Source organism: Grampus griseus (genome assembly GCF_964374135.1).
Source record: "Grampus griseus genome assembly, chromosome: 18".
NCBI lineage: Eukaryota > Metazoa > Chordata > Mammalia > Artiodactyla > Delphinidae > Grampus > Grampus griseus.
The window spans coordinates 12,108,116-12,129,280 of record NC_139012.1 but is presented as its reverse complement, the minus strand read 5'-3'; the positions used below and the strand labels follow the sequence as shown (position 1 = coordinate 12,129,280).

The window sequence follows — 21,165 nt, the reverse complement described above, 5'->3', positions numbered from 1 at the left end:
GCCAAAACATCAATACTTCCCAACTAACTGCACCGCTAGCAAAGCTGTCTATATATTCTACTGCATATAGTATCAACGATTTCCTTCTTTTCAAAAAATTCCTCTTTCCTTCAAAGAAATACCTGAAGATGTTTGATACACGCCACCGCAGTAATGCGAGTAACAGAAATCAGAACACTGTTTCGTCACCTGTGCATCAGGCATACAAAGAAAGGAGGCATTTCACAGGCGACCACAGAACCATCCTCAGGTGAGGAAAAAGACAGGCGGCGCCAACAGGACAGCTGCGGGACCACAAATCCAAAGGGGGGTTCTTGGCAGAGACTGGGCGCAAGCAGAGGTGTGGGAGGGACGGGGCCGGCCCGCAGGGCTGGTGGGATGGCGGTTCTGGCCGCTGAGGCGGCTCCAGGGCCGCGAGGGAAGCCAGATGCCCGGCACCACCGGGGACTCTGCAGCATCGGCTAGGCTTCTGATCTCCGTCAGAGGGGCCACGGCTCCTGGAACAAATGCAAATTCGTGCGTCCGACACACATGAGCTACAGAGTGAACATCAGCTCTGCGTTAGAGATCGAATAAAACAATTTCCACGTGCCAGGCAAGAATTTCTCCCGTTGGACTACCTGGGAAATAAGGTGGCAGTAAGTCAAAATTCCACACTGGGACAGTATGGCCCTTTGAAGACGACATCTTCCAGCCTCAGAACCACGGCAAGCGTGACACGGTGACCCCGGGCCAGGAGCCCGCAGGTCCCCCATCGGGCTAACCTGCTCAAACTTCTGGTGGGCGCTACACGGCTGCGTGCGAAGGGAACGCGGACGCGCGAGCCGATGCCTGATTCCACAGAACGGTGGTGGTGGATGGCGGACGCTGCAACGCCGGCCACGGCAGCCACCGAGGGCGGGACCCACGGAAGCCTCCCCATCCAGCCCTCTCCCTTCTCGGGCCCCTGGCCCTGGGACTCTGGGAAGCCCACGCTCCTTCCAGCCCCAAAGGAAAATCCTGCTTGGTGGGAGCCGACAAGGTGGCCTCTCCGTGCCACGGTTTTCTGCTCTAGAGGACAAGAGGTGGGGGCCAGGGGCCTCCAACGCCCTTTCCCGCTCTAACAGCCTGGGACGCCAACTTCTCTGTGCACGAGAAGTGTTTCACGAAACGGCAAGCTAAGCTGAATCAGATGGATATGAACTTAAAAGATCAAGGTGTCCGATCTCTCTTTTGCAGGTAAGGACACAGCTCCGACAGCAGGCGACAAGCCACACTTCTGGCTTCACTCAGAGCCGAGACGGCATCTTCAGAGGTAGGCGGACCGTCTCCAGATCTCGAACTTGGGGTCAGAATGGCTAGAAAAGTACGGAGAAGTGACGGATACGGTACAAAGCAAACCATCGCCCAGCGCCCCCCCGCCGCCCTTTTCTAAGTAGGCTTCATCTCCAGCTTGTTTATGATTTTTCCCAAAACCAAATCTGCAGACGTCTCCCCGCAATCCCCAAACTTTTGTTTCCAGTCAAACTGGAGCTGCATTATCCCACCAACCTACCTGGCTCAAAACGCATAGGGAAGGTACCGAAGTGGAACTTAAAACCAATGTATGAAGAAGATTTAACATTACAGTAAATTCAGAAACATAAAGAACTGTGTGCTCACCAAGGCCGTCCAAGCCACCCAGAGCCCCCCTTCTTCCCACGGCCTCCTGCCACTTACGGTACTCCTGTTTGTCTCGGACCAACCCCAGCAAAGGGAGAAACAATTCCATGTTGCCACACAGGGCCTCTCCCAGCTGCCACCTGAGAGACTCTGAGGCATCAACCCACAAGCTGTCCCTTCCCGCCGGTTGCAAAACACAAACGTCTCCTCAACTCAACACACAAGCCAGCGCACAGTGTTTTCAGCTGTCACTTTGAGCCGCGTTAGCCCTCCACACCAGAACCCAGAGAAAGTTTAGGAGCCGAGATGCAGAACCGCCAGCCCAGAAGTGAGTCAATACTCGATGATCACCTGAACAACCAGCTAAAATGCTGTCTCAGCATCCTTCCTAACCCATGACCAGGAAAGAAGTACTGGGGAGAGAATCAGCGATGGGAACCCTGTCCAAGGCCAGGTCAGGTTCTATTTTCCTGTTCTATCTGTGAGCACCACGCAGAACTCAACAGAACAAAACCAACATGTAACGGAGGGGGACTGGACAGTTCTCAGCTAATAAAGCAACTCTCGGAGCCTCTTGGCAACAGCAACTAGAGAAGACTTTCCCTGCTCTATGAAACCAATTGTTTTTTCTTAGAAATTAGAAAGGGCACACTTTAGATCTGGCTAACTGCCATCTACTTACATCAAGACTGAAAGAGAAAAATCACATAACTATCTTCAAAATAACAGGAAAAAAGTATGTGCTCTTGTTTGTTTGTATAAAAACAAGACAAAAAAAAGTCTAACCAGGAATAGAAGCAGACTTCCTTAATGGAAAAACAAACAAACAAAAAAGAGGCCACACATGAAAATTCTATAGCAAATACCATACTTATTAAAGAAAAATTTAAGATGCATTTCTTTAAGGTCAAAAACAAGGCAGGTGTATCGCTCCCATCACTGCCAGTCGACAGTCTAGAGGTCACGGCCAAAACATAGGACGCAAGACGGTGATATGAATGGACGGGAGCACAAGAAACCATCACTGTCTGTAGATGTGAACATATGCATAGAAAACTAATGAGTTCAGCAAAATTGCCAGAAACGATGTGAAAAAAAAAAAAAACATACTCATTCCCTTAAACTAAGCAATAACCAATCCGAAAATATATCTCTCAAAATAGCAATAAAAACTACGTGCCTAGGAACCAGCCCGATCTTCAATTTTAAGAAGATCACATAAGACAACCTAACCAGAAAAAAGGCATTCATAGTCAAGGATGGGATGACTTAAGATGTCAATTCTCCTCAAAAGTCAATGCTTAGGGACTTCCCTGGTGGTGCAGTGGTTAAGAATCCGCTTGCTAATGCAGGGGACACGGGTTCAATCCCCGGTCCTGGAAGATCCCATGTGCCGCGGAGCAACTAAGCCCACGTGCCACAACTACTGAGCCTGCGCTCTAGAGCCTCCAAGCCACAATTACTGAGCCCACGTGCCACAAGTACTGAAGCCCACGTGCCTAGAGCCCGTGCTCCGCAACAAGAGAAGCCACCACCATGAGAAGCCCACGCACCGTGACGAAGAGTAGCCCCCGCTCGCCGCAGCTAGAGAAAGCCTGCGTACATCAACAAAGACCCAATGCAGCCAAAAATAAATTAAAAAAAAAAATCTTCCTGGGTTGGGACATACGGTTAAAAAAAAAAATCAATGTTTAAACTTCAGTAAGATTTTAAACAGAAAATGTACAAACTCATTTTTTGCATGTATGTGGGCAGAGGTGGAGACGGTTATCACTCCAGATATTACGACTTAAAACAAGGCCAAGGTAATAACAATTCACACACACACAGACCATGAATGATACTGGCCCAGGAAAATAAAACAGACAATCCAGAAATAGGCCTAGACACATATGAGACTTTGGTATATGATATAACATCATATGCGAGTGGGGAAAATACTGTTTTATACAATAGTGTTAGGAAACTTATCTCTACATGGAGAAAAATAAAATCCCTACTTCGAACTGTATATCAGACAGATAAAAGATCTAAATGTAAAAGGCAAAATTATAAAGCCAACAAAAGAAAAAAATTTAATATATTTTTAACCTTAGGAAACAAGTAGGTTCCTTAAACAGGATCCCAAAAGCAGAAATCAGAAGGTAAAAACGGATGGATTTAACTACATTAATATTAAGGAGTTTTTTCAACGAGACACCTTCAAGTTAAAAGCAGGATAACAGTCAGAGAAAATACTCGTGGTATCTCAAACTGATACAGAGTAACTTCAATATACTTATCAAACACTAAAATACAGGAAAGCCAATGGAAAACTAAAAAAATATGAACAAAATTCAACAGAGTAAGAAATCCCAAGGGGTAAGAATATATGAATAGACACTCACACCTACTATTAACAGAAATGCAAATAAGCATAAAAAATACTATATTGTACTTATGGGATTGGGAAAAGTTAAAAAGTTGTATATTGGGCTTCCCTGGTGGCGCAGTGGTTGAGAGTCCGCCTGCTGATGCAGCGGACACTGGTTCGTGCCCTGGTCCGGGAAGATCCCACATGCCGCAGAACGGCTGAGCCCGTGAGCCATGGCCGCTGAGCCTGCACGTCCAGAGCCTGTGCTCCGCAACGCGAGAGGCCACAACAGTGAGAGGCCCGCGTACCGCAAAAAAAAAAAAAAAAAAAAAGTTGTATATCAATGTCGGCAAGGAAGTAGACAATCGAGGCCCAACATCGCTAGCCATGAGGGGAATGCAAACCAAAACCACAATGAGATACCACTTCACACCCCCTAGGGTGGCCATAATCAAAGATGCCACGAGGATGTGGAGGAATTAGAACCCTCACTCACTGCTGGTGGGAATGCAAAATGATGCAGGTGCTTTGGAAAACAGCCTGGCAGTTCCTCAAAGGGTTAAACACAGGGTTACCATGTGACCCAACAATTCCACTCCTAGGCATATACCCAAGAGAAATGAAAACATGTCTACACAAAAACTTGTACACTAATGTTCATGGCAACATTATTCCATTATAATAGCCAAAAAGTGGAAACAGCCAAAATGTTCATCAACTGACGAATGGGTAAATAAAATGTAATATATCCATACAATGGAATATTATTCAGCAATAAAAAGGAATGAAGTACAGACACATGCTACAACGCGGATGAACTTTTTGAAAACATTACGCTAAGTGAAACGGGCCAGTCACAAAGGCCACCTACTGTATGATTCTGTTTACATGACATTCCAGAACAGGCAAACCTATATGGAGACAGAAAGCACCTAAGTGTTTGCCTGGGGCTGGGGAAGCTGGGAGGAAATAGGGAGTGACCAGTAACAGGCACGGGGTTTCCGCATCAGATGATGAAGATGTTCTAAAGTTCACTACGATGATGGCTACAACTCCATGAATATACTAGAAACCACTCCAACAGTGCATTTTAAGAGGATGAATTGAATGGCATGTGAATTATAGCTCAATAAAGCTTTTCTTTTTAAAAAAAGGGAGAAAGAAGAACCAGCAAAAAAAACTCCCACTGCTAGTGTGAGTGTAAACGGGTGAAGCTATCCTGAACAACATGGTAGTGTAGGGGTGGGAACCGGCATATCTGGGGGGGGCCTGCCCCAAGCCCCATCAGTTGTATTAATAAGTGTCCTACTCCAGAGTGCTGCACAAGTAAGTCATACGAAAAGATACTCAAAATCCTAAGTCATTACAGAAAATGCAAATTCAAACCCTAATGGGATACCATTACACACCTGCTAAAATGGCTAACCTGAAAAAACTGACAATACCAAGTGTTGACGGGAATGTAAACTGACACAGACACTGGAGAATTAACCAGCAGCCCTACGTCTAGGTGTTTACCCTGGGGAAATGAAAACTTACGTCCATACAAAAACTGCACGTGAATGTTAATAACATTATTCATCACCGCCAAAATACGGAGACAAACCAAGTGCCCTTCAATAGTTAATATAGTATATAATATACTATAGTATTATATATATATACACAATACATGTTATATATTGTATATATATACAATAGTCTATATAGTAGGTATATATTCCTACAACAATACACCATTTGCCAATAAGAAGGAACAAACATTTGAAACATGCACGGATCCCAAACACATTATGCTAACTGAAAGAAGACAGTAACAAAAGGTGTGTGATTCCACTTATATGACATTCTAGAAAAGGGAAAACCACAGGGACAGAAAACAGATCAGTGGTTGCCAGGGACTGAGGGTGTGGGGAGAGAGATGGTCAGGAGTTCTTTGGGATGTTGGGATTGTTCTGTATCCTGCATGTGCTGGTGGTTTTAAGAATCTACATATGCGTTAAAGTGTGCAGAACTGTAAGAATTATACACCTCAGAAAGTTAATTTTACTGTGCGCAAATTTTAAATAATTATGTGGGAGGAAAAAATAAACTCATACATAGTACATAAACAACGTTTTATCTACTCAAGACACACATATTCAAAGACATATCAAAACGTGTCCTACAAAAGAGAAGGGTGGTAGGGATGAAGGATGAAATAATAAAAAATAATAAAACTGACCAAAACAGAAGAAGCTTACATAGATCGATGATCATGGTGCCACAAATTGAAAAATATGAAAACACAGCTCAACTCTCCCTTATCTGATGTCCATAAATGGCAAAGGGGAAAAGAAATACGAGAAAATAACACTTGACTTAGCGGAACAGGCCACTTGATTGGCTGGGCGGTCGGTTCAAAGCCCAGAGGGGCTGTAGGAAGCAGAGCTGTGCTTTAGCACCAAGAGTAACACACCAGGCTTAAAACAACAACAAAAAACTGAAGATACACACGGGGTAAAAAAAAAAAAAAAAAAAAAAGCCAGGTATCAACACCTCGCTTGTCTTTTTTTTTTCATTAATGCTACTCTAATGACCAAGGCCAAAAATGAAAAACAGATTGTTACTTCTGACCTTGGTCATCCATCAGTTTTCGAGAAAACAATGCCAACTGCTAGCCATAAGGGCCTCCAGGTATACAGCTCCACTACCAATGTCAAGCAACGTCCTAGGGAATATTAATTCTGCAGTAAGTGCAGCGTTCAGGGAGAATCACACTTCCCATCAAGACATCCTGCAGTGAGGGAATGTTCCCTCTCACTGTGGTGAACTGCACCCCTAGGAAAGGAGACCGGGGTTGTTTTCTACTGCTTTACTCAAGGAAGCCGAGTTTCAGATGAGCACTAGACAGAAAGCGTCATGGTCAATATCTAGGCGAACAATCCTCGCCGTTATGTTCGGAGGACTCCTCACAGCCTTTGTTCTATCTTACATCCGAACAAAGGTACCCTGGAGAAGCATGTTTTGGATCCACTACCCCCAAAATGCTGTCTGGGGTTTCTTGTGAGCCTGGCACACAAGGCTGCGCGGCTTTGAGCAAAACAAAATCACTGTCCAAGTTTGGACACATGCTACTCACAGCACTCGCAAAGCTCACACTTGCTCTGGCCACAAAAACTGCGTGGGAGTAACCAAGGTCTCTGAGACTGCTGTCTTCAATACTCTTGAGGCTATTCCAAGCACCCCCAAGGCCAGCCCTGGAAACATTGTTCCTTCTATATTCTGGGATCAAAGACCACCATCCATTCCACAAGCAGCACTGTGAGCATCTGGGCTGGTGATTCTTTGTAGCAGGACGTGTAGTGGCATCCCTGGTCGCTACGGGGTGACCTACAGGGTGCCGCCAGCACCCCAGCCCCGCCCCGTCGTGACAACTGAAAATGTCTCCAGACACGGCCACCTGTACCTTCAGTGCAGGAGGGGTACACGTGGGGCAGTCAGAAGAGGCACAGAGAGGTACCGGTACTACGTTTAGGTGGCTTGGCCCCAAAGTCACATGCTCCTGTCACAACCCCAGATCTGCCTTCTCCATACGGCGCAGCCCGCCTTTCTCCTCTGCCCTCTACACTGGGCATCTTGACCCCGGTTCAGTGAAGCTGTGATCACCGTTCCACGTGCACGACACCATTAGTACCTGACTGTCTTCATCTCAAGGAGAATGTGCCAGGCTCTATCTTCGGGAATAGGAAAGAAGTGAATGAGACAGGACCTGTGAGCTTTTGGAGGAAGCCCTGAGGCAAAGGAGAGTCCACACACACCAGGCACATATCTCAACTCAACCGCTTCCCAAGACCAATAACCCATCTATATTCCTCACCGTGTCTAAAACCAGAGGTCAATACAAGAGCAGGATTTGCCATGGGGCGGTCAGGAGGGAGGTGAGTGAAGATAAATTCAGACAATGTACCCTAACAGATATGTTCATTATCATGTGGCTTCAGTAGTCATTCTTCTGAGCGATAACGAGATCATGAAATTATAATACAATATGCCCAAGGGAAAGAGTATAGTTTTGTCTGGTTTTTTTTGGCTATGAAGCATAAGAGGCTGATTATATTCTATTGCCCAAGCTAGGATGCTTCTGAAAGTAAAGAGTCCGCTATTTTAATAGTCATGCTGGGGCAAGAAGTGAACACAGGGGGTGGATGGTAACCTCCTGAGGAGCCCCATTCACAAAGACACCAGCCATTTATATAAATATTTTTTCACTTCTTTCCCTAAGCGTAAAATGGGTGGGACTTCTGTTTCATCAGGAACTACTACTTTCCCTTTGGGGAAGGAAGGAAAGGGGAAAAAGAGCAAATCAGAAGTCCAAAGAACATAACTTTAAAAAATTACCCCAAAATGCGTCTAATGTACATAACACACACCGTAGCAGAATCATCTGTACTTACATACAACGCTAAAACACATAAAGGGACTTTCCTGTATTCGTTTTCTGGTGAATCCAATTGGTAAAACTACCCTAAAAGTTTTTAGGAACTGAAGAAAAACTTACTCTTAAGTCAAGGATCTGAACCCACTATTAGACAACTACTCACTCAATGGACATGTTTCCTTAATAGCGAAACTACAACAAAAATGACTAGGACGAGTAAAGGTTTGATAAACACAGTTTTGTTTTGTTTTGCCTTGTACCTGATTTGCTTTGGTGAAACTGGCCTGATGTTTGAGAGTATTAAATAATTTATTATAAAAGAAAATGATAACCCTAATTTTTAGTGTGCTAATAATGTTTTTACAACTCATAAATTTTGAGTTAGTTGGCAAAATAACTTTTCCCTTAATTTAAAAAAAATTCTTAAATTAGCACTTACTAAAAATCCCCTAACATGCCAGGCACTTTACCTATCAGATCTCAATCTTTATAGTAATCCTGTAAGATAAGTATATTTATCTGCATTTTGTCCTTGAGGAAGTCCGCAGCTTGAGAAACATCCAGACAGTTAAGTAACTGTACTAGGATCCAAACTAAAATCCTGGCTTATAACTCTAAGTGAAGCTCAAAGTAGAGATTCTAAGAGGCAGGCAATCTCCCCAAGACAAAAAAAAACCTTAAGAGCTGTGCTGCTGAATGGAATGAGTAGCTCTTGTGAATGCTGCTTAAAAAGAAATCAGGGACTTCCCTGGTGGCACAGTGGTTGAGAGTCCGCCTGCCGATGCAGGGGACATGGGTTCGTGCCCCGGTCCGGGAAGATCCCACATGCCGTGGAGCGGCTGGGCCCGTGAGCCATGGCCACTGAGCCTGTGCGTCCGGAGCCTGTGCTCCACAGCGGGAGAGGCCACAGCGGTGAGAGGCCCATGTACCTCAAAAAAAAAAAAAAGAAAGAAAGAAATCAGGCTCAGACGCCTCTATAGCACCTCACTGTCCACTGTTACAATCTTATCATGTCTTCACTGCCTAACTTAAAAACAAAACCAAAAAAGTCTCTCTCTCCCCTGCACACCACCCCACCCTCTACGGTTTCATTGTGACCTTGTAGATGGTATTTTTGCGGTAAAAAAGCTCCAGTGGTATAATGGTTGGGATACGAAGGCTTCTGGTTAATATTCTAGCTGGTTTAATTTCCCCAAAATTAAACAAACTACAGCAAATGAAGTTCTTCTATGGCATGTGATAATCTTCAAGACCTTTCCGGCCCTCAGCTTCATCAATACAAACCTAAGTTTTCACTGTTGCACTATTCCCCCTCCTCCCTGAATTGTCAGTTGTTGTTTCTGTTTTTACTATTTCGGGAAGAAACATGCTACACAGCAACTCTGTAATTCGATTATAGCTACACAGTCAAAACTCACGCCCCTCTCCTGATCTTCAGTAACATTCAGTATATTTAGACCACTTAGCTATTGTTTTCAATTTCTCCTTCTGGAGTACAGGACTGACACGAAAACGTAATTATGAGATCTTCTAATGCAAATCCAGCAAAGGAGAAACCAGTTTCTGCTCATTTCCTCTTTACCCAGTCTTGTTGTGTAAAAGTCCCTCAACACAGGTGAAATCCTGAGGCCCCCTCCCCCATCACCACTTAAAGAACTAAAACGACCAGCTCTGAAAGCTATGGGGAGTTTTAGAAGGGCAGTAAAAACCACACAAGGCACAGGAATTTTCAACTTTGTGTCAAAGACCCATTCATCTTACACGTCAATTTAATTTGTATCTTACTTGACAGTTTGGACCATATTGATTAAACCTCATAATGCTACCAAGATGATGGGAGAACAGCCTCTGGCTCATTACGGAGGGTCTCCCTCTGGGCCAAGGCATCTCATGCAACTTCTCTCACACCGAGAACGGGCAGAACGTCGGGTCTGGATTCTTGTCCGGCTCAACTTACGGTAGTTACTAGTACTGTTTAGCAAGAGCAGTCCACGTGTTTTCATCAAATTTGACAGAAAGCCTTAAGAAATTAGGGCAGCTTTTCATGACGGTGGTATTACTCCTGGCATTCCTGAGGCAGTTACATTTTCTGAAGGACAATCTGCCTGGTAAAATACATAAAGCACTACAGACAAAATTATCCCAGCTCTTCATCCCACCTGAGGACAGTCAGTGGAGAAAGTCGCCCCAGCGGTCACTCCACCCACCTCGTGCAGAGAAAGGGGCCTTGGGAAGGACCGTCTAGCTCAGCCCCAAGCCCGTCTGCTCTGCTGCGCAGCGCACGATTAGACGGCAGTTCCCAGACCCTCCTGGTTAGGTGCGGCCGCGTGGCCGAGCCTGGCCGGGGGTTGTGAGCAGAAACAAGGGGCCCTGTGTCCTGGCCTGGGTATACGAGAGCTCCCCTCAGGGGCCTCCATTTTCGCCCCCATGCTGACTGAAGGCAGCCGAGCACACCCATGTGTGGGGTAAGGAAGGCAGAGCCGCAAGACAGAAGGAACCTAGGTTCCTGAGTAACTGCTTGGAGGAAAACCACCCATGGATCAGGGCTATGAGTGAGCGAGAAATAAACTTCTATCATATTGAGCCACTAAAAACCTAGGGTGTTTATGCCAGCAACTGACGTTAGGCTAACTACATAAATGCACTGGCCCACTACAGAACAAGGTTAGATTGACTTGGAGTGAGCAACTCAGGAAAGACAGGACATACCAGATGGAATCTCTAGATACGTACAGTCAAGGTGACACCGCATTTGGCCACAATAAAGCAATCACCTCGCCATGCAGTAAAAAATTCCGCTGAGGAACCCAGGCTGAAGGAGACACCTGCAAACCACTGATCCTGAACTTCCGCGGCAGTCAGATATTAGCTGGTGTACGTCAGCAAGAATCTGTGAGGATCTTCCACACTTCCTTTGCCGAAACTACCATAATTCATATTAAAATCCAACATACCACATGAACCCTAACTCTGAATTCCCTATGCAACTATTCTGACGTCATTTCACAAAGGGTAACTGATACAGTAGACAGAGTTCAAGTTGAGTCTCTTCAGCTGTTGAGTTTTTCCTCAACGGAAGTTTAACATAAAGAAGACCTCTGCTTTCCCTATGGAAGTCACAGGTGCTCTCCTCTTGGATCATGGATATGACAAAGCTTACCGTGCTCCCCTCTTTGCCTGGTCAAGACCCAAGCTGCATCCTCCCCCCTCACAGTAACACTCACGGCTACCGTGGGCTACCCTCTCTCCTCCTTGCTTCCACCTCAGTGGACACGTCCTCCACTACAAGGTAATGTCAGAGATAAATGTGAATAAATAAACCCAATCAATTAAGGAAGGAAATTAACACTCCCTAAGTACCCACTACATGCCAGGTACTTTCACATACTCAGTTCTATTTAATCTTTGCAACAACGAGGTGTACACCATAATTTTCCATTTTACAAATGAGGAAGTAAAGAAGTTTTTAAAAAACTCAAAGTCCAGGACAACTGACTCCAAAACTCATTCTTCCCCTTTCAAAATGCTGCATTTTGACCTCTGACATACTGCCATTCTTTAGGCAATTGAAAAAACATAGAATTACCGTCCAATTTTTATTTCCTTTAAATATTCATTTTAGTGAATCAACAGTTCTCGAATATTCCACCCTCCCACTTACACCTTATTATTACATTTCCACGAAATCAAAGCCTGCACCAGCCCTCTGACACCAGAACACGTGGAGGGCTACGACATGGAGAACTGAGAGGATGGACCCAGGGCAGGAAGAGGCCTAGTCCCACATTATCCAGGCGTATTGCTGCCTCCCTTAGGAAAAAGTTCTTTCTACCTGTGAAGCTTCCATTTCCACAGAGAATTGTTTCAGAAATTTCTTCACCAATTCTTAAGATTTCCAAAACCCCATTTGAAAGACACGACATTTCTAAGGGCAGTGGAACGGGCATATGTCAAGGAACTTGAAACACAAGGGACAATCTTAAACTCTTCTAGTGGTAGAGCACAACGAGTACAACACGCTTCCACGCAGGGCTGGGAAACCGTCTTTAATACGATTCTTTCCCACTTGAACTGCGTGAAGATCGAGGACAATCTGCGGTGTTGTATTATAGCTACTACTTTGTTTAAGTAATTATTTACTAACCGAGAATTCTTCAAAGTCAAATGTAGGTAAACCAGCTCACTAATCAACATTCTCAATTCTTAGCAGTTTAAAAAAAAAACAGCACTAAATTAAAACACATTTGATAACTGAAAATATCAAAAGACTAATATTCTTAGGTTGGCCTGAGTTTTTATCACAAACCACGCTAAAATTAGGCGATGAGTAGTTGTCGTTATAATAGCTTAAGAAATGCACTTCTGATGACAAAGTCTCACTCAGAAATACTTTCTTGTTTGAAAGGGAGTTTCAACATCGAGCACTTTTCACCAAAAATACATTCTACCAGTGACATTTAAGATGACAGAACCATTAGAGACAGGTTCCTTTGACTGCGAAGGTCAGAACACTTCTCCTTCCTCTGAAAACCTGCTGTGCTATTTATCAAAGTCCTTCCCGTCCGAGGCTCGCGTCTCAGTCAGGTGCTGCATGGTGGAAAACCGCGTCTGCATCTTTAAGCCTTACCTTCAGATAGGATCCATAATATTTGGTTACGTAGGGACTGTCACACTGACTCAGCACTGTGATCTCCTGCTGAATGTCCTCTATCTCATCTTCAGCCTCTTCCAGATCAATGATTTTTATGGCGACCACTTTCTGAGTCCGATTGTCAATGCCCTTGAACACCTCGCCAAAAGAGCCCTTCCCGATTTTCTCCAGTTTGGTGAAAAGCTCTTCTGGATCTGCTTTCAGGTTCTGTAGGAGAGAAGGAAAAGAAGGGAAACTTCAGTGACTCACAGGGCTGTGACTGCTTCGTCCTTGTGTTGATAACATACATACCACGGTCTTTCAAGGACCGATACGTTTTCCTCACTTAAGGATCAGGCTGCGGTGACCACAGCATTCGGGACACAAAGATTTCTAAATCTCACCTGCGTGTGCACATTAGACTATGAAACACGGCAAGTGTGCAAACAAAAACAATGACCCAGCTAGATTATAAAAACTGGGGAAGGCTCCAGCTTTTGTATAATTAAAGTAAATAAATACCAGAACGCTTAGACATGCGGACTTATTGAAAAAAATCACTCTTGTCTAAGCAAAAATTCTACTTTTCTCCCCATGCTCCCCCCTCAACTCTCTTAATTCAGGTAGGTATATACTAAAACATAGGTTAACTAGTATCCTCATATAACGGGGGGGGGAAAATGTACGCCCTCACTTGTTTCAGAAGAGGCCATGTCCAACAAATACACTCTCACGCATCTTCGCTTACAGCTACTGCCTTGGCCTAAGTATTTTAACCAGACCCAGGAAACAATAAGGAACCTGTTTTCTTTTGTCAGGTGAACATCATACCCTTGAAAATGGCTTCTAAAAGCTCTTAACCACCAACGTGATTAGCTGAAAAACACACACAGCCTACATACACTTCCTAGGCTTCAGCTGTAAGGACTCCAACACCCAGCCCAACAGCTCCCTGACCAGAGAGAAGTGTGAGCTGCTGGGTTCTCGATGGGCAGCACCTGTCAGCCCCAGGCGGGCGAGAGTGGTGACGCTGACACTTCACAAGGAGAGCTAGGCACGCTGCACATCTCACTACGCTGAGCAGCTCAGGCTGCAGCCCCACGGGGCAACAGAAGGCCCGGGAGCCGCCCACCCTTCCCTGTGAAACAGCAGGGAGGAAGAGGAGGGTTGAAGGAGGAAGGACACCAGACACGGAAGAGGGACCCACAGAACATAAGGGGTCACAGACACAGAACTACGGCAATCTGGGCGGCACTGGGTTAACCGAGCCTTGTGGGCGAACCAGGCGCCCCACTAACCTGCCGTCCCAGGTGAACCCGCAGAGTGGCCAGCGGTGCTTCCGAGGAGAACTGACACCCACCAGCCCCCTTCCCACGTGAACAACGGACCCCAGTGACACAGGCGCGAACGGACACCACAGAGGCCCCGCATGAGACGGCACGGTGAACAACGTGAAAGCTCACAGGTCTCACCCATAAACGTGAGAAAAGTGAGAAATGGGGTGACCAGGAAAGGGGGACGCGAGAGGCCGCGTCCATTTCCAGCAGCTACAGCCTCTCCCGTTCTCATGCCCTTTCCCTTCTGTCCTCCCCTCCGGGGTGAGGAAGGCTGGCCCTCCTTCTCAAGGCCAATCCCAGAAGCTTCAAACCCACCTGCGCGCCCCCAGGACGCGGCTTCATCCCCGACCCCCTTCTCCACGCGCCCCTCCCGCCTGTCTCTGCCCTGGGCAACACGCTGGGGTGTCTCCCGTTGAAAAACCACCACCACCTGCTGCAGGTCGCCCTCCCCGCTCACTCCTCCCCAGCGTCTCCCCCCACAAGGTCCCCACCGTCACAGTCTGGCCCCCGCCCTGGCGGCGGATCCTCCACGAGGTCGGCCCCCCGTAGCCTGCCAGTCCCCCGGCATCTACGACGCTACTCCCCACTCGTCCTCTTCCAGTCTCCCTGCCAGAAGAGTCTTCAGGCGCAGACCCGCCCGGGCTGGCCGTCATCAAGGGCAGCCACCCCGAGGCTCCAGACTTGGCCTCCTGTCTTTCTCTCCTTCTCCCCGGGGTTTGGGACCCTGTTCCCCAAACCTGGCTACTGAAGAATCACCCGGGACACTCAGAGGCCCCCAAACACTCGCCCGGTCATAAAGGGTGGGGGGAGGAGGGGGTCGTGTAATCCATATTTTCAAAAGACCCCCACTGAACAGGCACCTTTGAAAACAAACTTCTAAATTACAGGGTATGTGGTAACTTCCAAACTGCTGGTGCAGTCCTTTGAGCTTTAACGCCCAGGATCCACTGCTTGCTGATACCTCCTCGGCCTGGACGCGGCAAGCTCCACCTGTACGCACCGAACGTGTCATCTCTGCCTCGGAACTGGCCATCCTCCACGCACACGGCCTCCCTCACCACGCCGCACGCCACGCTGAGGGCATTCGGGAACCACATTTTACTCTCCTTTCCACCTGCGTGCCTGGGCACACCACTGACGGTCCCCAGGTGTCCCCTGAGCAGTAAGAAAACCACAGCCTCACACTGACCCAAAGAACACGCTGACTCAGGGAGACAGAGCGCCTGGGTGGGGGAACTGGTTGGAAGGGTTAAGGAAGAGGCAGTCAGAGCCACCTGAACTCCCATTAGCAGTGATTCTCAACTATCAGGCGCATGAGAATCACCTGGCGGGCTTATCAGACCACCCCCCCCCCCCGTCCCGCCCCAGGCCTGCGGCAGTGCATCTGCGGGGGAGCCAAGTATCAGCGCCCAGGTGATGCAGGTGCTGCTAGTGTGGGGATCACGCTTTGAGAAGCACTGCTTAGCAGACCCGGGGTGGGGGGGAGAAGCGAGACAGCCCTGACTAGATGATGTGCCGCTGAAATGAGGCTTGTTTTAGGTCAGCGGACCTGACCCCCCTGCACTGACTGCCCCACCCCCATACTGAGAAAAACAGTGGTGTTCCTTTTTGGGAGTTAATTAAAACAAAGCCAACAAGAATGTGTCCAAACCCCTACCATGCCAGAGATGAGAGTGTGGGAGATTGTTACAAAAATAATGGCCAATGAATCCCGGCTGTATCCACACCCCTTCAGCACTCCTCCAACAAGAAAGGAATAGTCTTATGTCCCCATCCCTTGAATGTGGGCTGGTCTTGTCACATGCTTTAACCCACAGAAGGTGGTGACTTCTGAGCATGGGCCTCAAAGGGCTGGGGAGGCTGGGAGTGAGCGTGCGGTGGGAGGTCCATCGCAGCCACTGCATGGATCCCCGCTGAGGCCCAGGACGTGCATGCGGCCAGCCTAGGCCACCCAGCCTGAACCCCGGCACAGGAGAGCATCCTCAAGGGAGCGCCCAGCCAAAATCCCCGTCAATCCACAGAATCTGTCTTAAACCATCAAGTCCTGGTTGGTGTGTTACTGTACCCCAGCAGAGAACTGGTACAAAAAAGGATGCCAGAAGCAGGGTGCTGCCCCGGCACAGGCCCTGACAGCACAGCCGGACAGCAGAACTGCTGCGGACCATTTACTAACTGCCTCTCTGCCCCCTCTCTGAACACGATCATCTACCTCGTCTCTCCATGGGGTGTGGAGTGTGTCTTTTCAATTCACGGCTCTCTGAATCAACTGAAGCCACCCCCAAGGAGCTGCAATGCGCCCCGTCCACATCCAGCCCTGACCTGGGGCAGGCGGGCGCAGACTTGAAGGCCACTGCTGTACCCGGAGGGAAGGGCGAGACAGTTGGAGTGAAGTGTAGCCCACAGCTTGGAGGGACAGAAATCCTTGGGAGCAGCAGGCCAGCCCGGACACTGTTACAACAATGGCTTTAATAAATAACCCATCCCCAAGCCCAGGCCCCTATTCAACTCTGCCTGCTGCTCCCCTTGACTCTGGGCTGGCCCTGGGGTAGACACTATGCTATTTACGAGGTTAAGCCTGAGGCCCTGCAGCTTTCACCTCCATCAACACCTAAGGAGGCCTGAGCTAGCTGCTGGAGAGGAACTGCGGAGAAGAACCCAGGCCCTAGCCCCCCAGCGGGCCAACTGCAGACACGGAGAGGGGCGCCCAGCGTCCTAGCTGACCTTAGGCCAGCAGCTCTCCTGCCGACCATGGGCAGTGAGTGAGTCCAAGCGAGACCTGAGGGAAAACTCCAGGTCAACCCAAGGGTTCGTGAGAAATACTAAATCATTATTGTTTTAGGCACAAAGTTCTGGGGGGATTTGTCACCCAACAGATAACAGAATTCAATAGAGATCGCCGATCACTGCCAGACAAAAGTGTCCATTCCTGAGGGCAGGGTACAGACAGATGTTCTACACTCGGGAGAAGAGTGTTTCGTTTCAATAAATTGCCCGATTTTCCTTTTGCCGGGTCTAAAACCGCTTAGAAAACAGCTGTTTTCACTATACTGCTTTGACCATCCTCCCCAAAGCCCTTTCCCCGGCATCCACACCTGTGAAGTTAGCGCAGTTTTTCTGTCTCACATCTGCTCAAGTGTAGCGTGGCATTCCATGCTCTTGGCCACTGTGTCACCAGCTATAAACTGGAATAAAATCCGGCCCTGGATCTGCCAAGACGGTGACGGCAGGCCCTAAGCAAGCAGGGTCCTCGCCCTTCGGCAATTCTCGCGTAAGTTCATCACCATGCACTGCAACCCCGTGCAGTGTGGTAAGGAAATCAATGCCAGAGATGACCTAGTCCGCAAAGGAACGTCAAGATTCGGCTGCCAGAATCGGTTCTCCGAGGAAAGTGGATCTCCTTGGTAGGAAAGGTACCATCCTGCCAACCATCTCGAGAATTCTCTTTTCAGAAAGGTTTAAGCTGAACCAAGCACTGGTCATCATCCAAGATTAGAAAGGCCTGCCGGCCCCTCACCCCACCCATCCCACGTGCCTGAAAGGCAACCGGCTCCTCCCGGGCAGGAGTCAGGACACGCAGAGGCTCGGCCTCCTCTGGGCAGGGTAAGGCCAGGACCCTCCCCCACCATTCCCTTCTCCTAGGGCAATGAGCTGGGGGACCAGAAGGGCGGGGCTGGATGCTACCTGCACATCCCACTACTCAGGTCTGGGACCAGTCACTAAAGAACATCACTTAGATGCCCAGCGCCACCTTCTTATTCCCGCACTGAGTCAGGAGATCACGCTCTAAGGCGGGGTGTTGGTGGGGGGGGCGGTGTGAGTCTCATGAATACGCTCACTAACCTGTGTGACCCCACGAGCGACTCAACATCTAGGTCTGTGTTTCCTCCCCTGAGGGAAGGGCTGGAGAGAGGAAGAAATAACAGCAACAGAAGCATCTCTCCAGATTAACTGCCACTAAGAGTGGGAATCTGGCACCCACCAGCTGCGGGACGTGTCCCGGGCACTGTCTATAAAAGAAGGCACTCAAATACTGATGTCTCTTCTCTGCTCACGTCTCTCCCATACCCTCAAAACCTTTCCCTCCTGTGCCAAGAAACAGCCCAACTTCCCATTTGGGGGAGCCTTGAGGTTCAGTGAAAGTTTTCAGGAAATGACATGCATGACACCTCGTTTTCCTACTTCCTGTGGCTTTGGCTTTTTCATCACCCTTTTCCTCATGACAGCTCCAGGCCATCTGTCTCTTTAAACTTTAGTCAGCTGAATTCTGAGCCTTTCTATACACTCACACCTCCTCTTGTTTATTTTTAATTTCAAGATTTAGAGAAGCCAGGGCATTTGTTACACTTAACCATCCTAAGGTCAGGATCCTTGAAACTGACCAAAATACGGAGAAGATGCATCCCCCTCAGTTCAGGGGGCCCAGGCACAGGTCTGCGCTGTGAAAATGCTCCCAAGCCCCTTCCCCATCAAGCCCAGGAAAGCCTTCGCTGGCTCAGGATCGCGGGAAGAGCTGAACAGCCAAGGGAACGTGCCCAGGGAACCTGGAATCCCCAGTTCCACAGACCTTTCTCACTAACCGTGATATGGAAGTTTCGGGGCCACAGGCTACCCCAAAGCCTGGCATCTCCCAGAAACAGGAAATGAACAGGCATGAGCACAGCAGAAGCAGCTGTCACAGCGCCATGCAGCACAGGGAAAGGGGCCCCAAGCCTCCAGGATTCCTGTTCCTCTGAGAAGCGGAAATCCAAGGGTGTGAGGGCCGCTCCCTTCAACTCCCCCCGCTTCCCGAGAGATGGTCCAGAGCTGCCCAGCTGGAGCTCAGGCTTCTACAATAATTCAGCCCATTTCATAATCCTTTGAGAGAATTCATTAAAATACTTCCATGATGACTTAAGTATTTTATATTTTTAAACCTGAACGGCTATTACTGTGTTCTTTTGATCACTTCTGGCAAGGAAAAATGCACCTGGCATCACTAATCAACTTTCAAAGGTCCTCAGCTTCAGACGTACCGCTCGTACGGTTGCACAGACGACACCGCTCTGGGCTGAAGCCAAGTTCCAGGAAAAGAAAAAGGAACTGTCTAGGTCTGCCGTGTTCTAATACTTGCGCCTTATCACATCAGCATTCCCGAAGCAACAGACAAGAGGGCACCGGGGTTCAGCCGGGTCTGGACTAGGTGTGGCCCCTCCCCTCTTCTGAACTTGGCAAGCATCCCCAGTGAAGCACAGAACTCTCCTCCTGGAGCTGAACTCGGCCTCAGAGCCCTGCCCTGCCCACCTGCCCGGGCAGAGGCCGGCACACAGGTGGGCACTACGGGCCGGCAGCTTACCGCAGACTTGTCCTTCTGCATCGGCCCGACTCTCCCACCCAGCCTTTCCCCGTGGTCCCGCCGTTAACAGTGTTACTGTCTTCCATTCCCAAAGCTGGAAACGCCTGCACCGCAGTTGCTTTCTTGCCCCTACCTCCCAACTGTCTCTGCATGCGGCCCCCGGCCTCCCGCCTGACCCCGCCCCGCCGGCCCTCCCTCACCCACCCGCCGCGGCCACGGCTACTCCTCCAGCTGCCCCGACCCCAGACGCCCCCGCACACTCTGCGGGCAGAAAGCGGCTTCCTCGAAGCGCGTGGTTTCCCTGCACTGCCTAAAGCAGCCGGGACAACACGCCGTCTCGAGACTGAAGTCACACACGCTCGCCGCGAAGCTGAACCGCAAAGCCCCTACCCACCTCCGATTCCTGCTGCTCTCCCCGCTTACCCTCCCATCACCCAACTTCCTAACACTGTCTCCGAGCACCCAGGGTTGCGTACCGTAATGACTCCACACGCAGTGAATTCTCCAAGCGACAGAATTGGAGGCGTGGAGAACAGACGCGTGGTTGTAGGGCGGGGCGGGGGCGACGAGTGAGAGGCAACACGGGAAGATTCCACGTGGCCGCAAACAGCTCTGCATCCCGACTGCGGTAATTCTACTCGAACTTCTTCTGCCTCAAAGAGACCGCTATTATTTCACTGTTACAGGTGAAAAGTTCCCATTTGCTGTTTCATACCCTCTCAACCCTAATGACTCCCTTGAGCAAAGGGAGCAGGGCTCCAGGGCTCCTCTTTGCCAGAGCGTGATTTTTATGCCACTGGTTGAAACGGTATTAACATTTTACAGATGATTTTCCCCCCTGAGATTATGATTACCACTTAAGAATGTATCTTATAATCTTGCCAACCTAACCCAACAAAGAAGTGAGCAGCATGGGTGCCTGCAGTCAACACCCAGGCCCCCTTAAAAAGCAAACACTGTAATCCAAACTGAACACCCAGGGGAGGCTTCCCTGGTGGCGCAGCGGTTAGGAATCCGCCTGCCAATGCAGGGGACACGGGCTCGAGCCCTGGTCCGGGAAGATCCCACACGCTGCGGAGCAACTAGGCCCGTGCGCCGCAACTATTGAGCCTGTGCTCTAGAGCCCGCGAGCCACAACTACTGAAGCCCGTGCGCCTAGAGCCCGTGCTCCGCAACAAGAGAAGCCACCGCAATGAGAAGGCCACGCACCGCAACGAAGAGTAGCCCCCGCTCGCCGCAACTAGAGAAAGCCTGCGCGCAGCAACAAAGACCCAACGCAGCAACAAATAAATATAAATTTTTTTAAAACTTTAAAAAAACAAAAACCCAGCCAAAGTTCAGAGCATTACGTGGAGGAAACGAGGAAAATGCAACCACAGCTTAAACAAATTATGAGACCCAGTGTGCCCCAGATGCTCTGCTCTGATTCTGCAGAGTATCATTTGGGGCAGC

General features: G+C 48.6%; 1 protein-coding gene across 1 annotated transcript in view; it reads right to left on the bottom strand.

Annotated features, from left to right (window-relative positions):
* The window catches only part of STK24 (serine/threonine kinase 24), a 102,204-nt gene that overhangs the window by 45,888 nt on the left and 35,151 nt on the right, over positions 1–21,165 (bottom strand). The window contains exon 2 of the mRNA XM_082675413.1: positions 13,042–13,272. Coding sequence (XP_082531539.1) covers positions 13,042–13,272 — 231 coding nt within the window. The remainder of the gene's footprint in view (positions 1–13,041; positions 13,273–21,165) is intronic.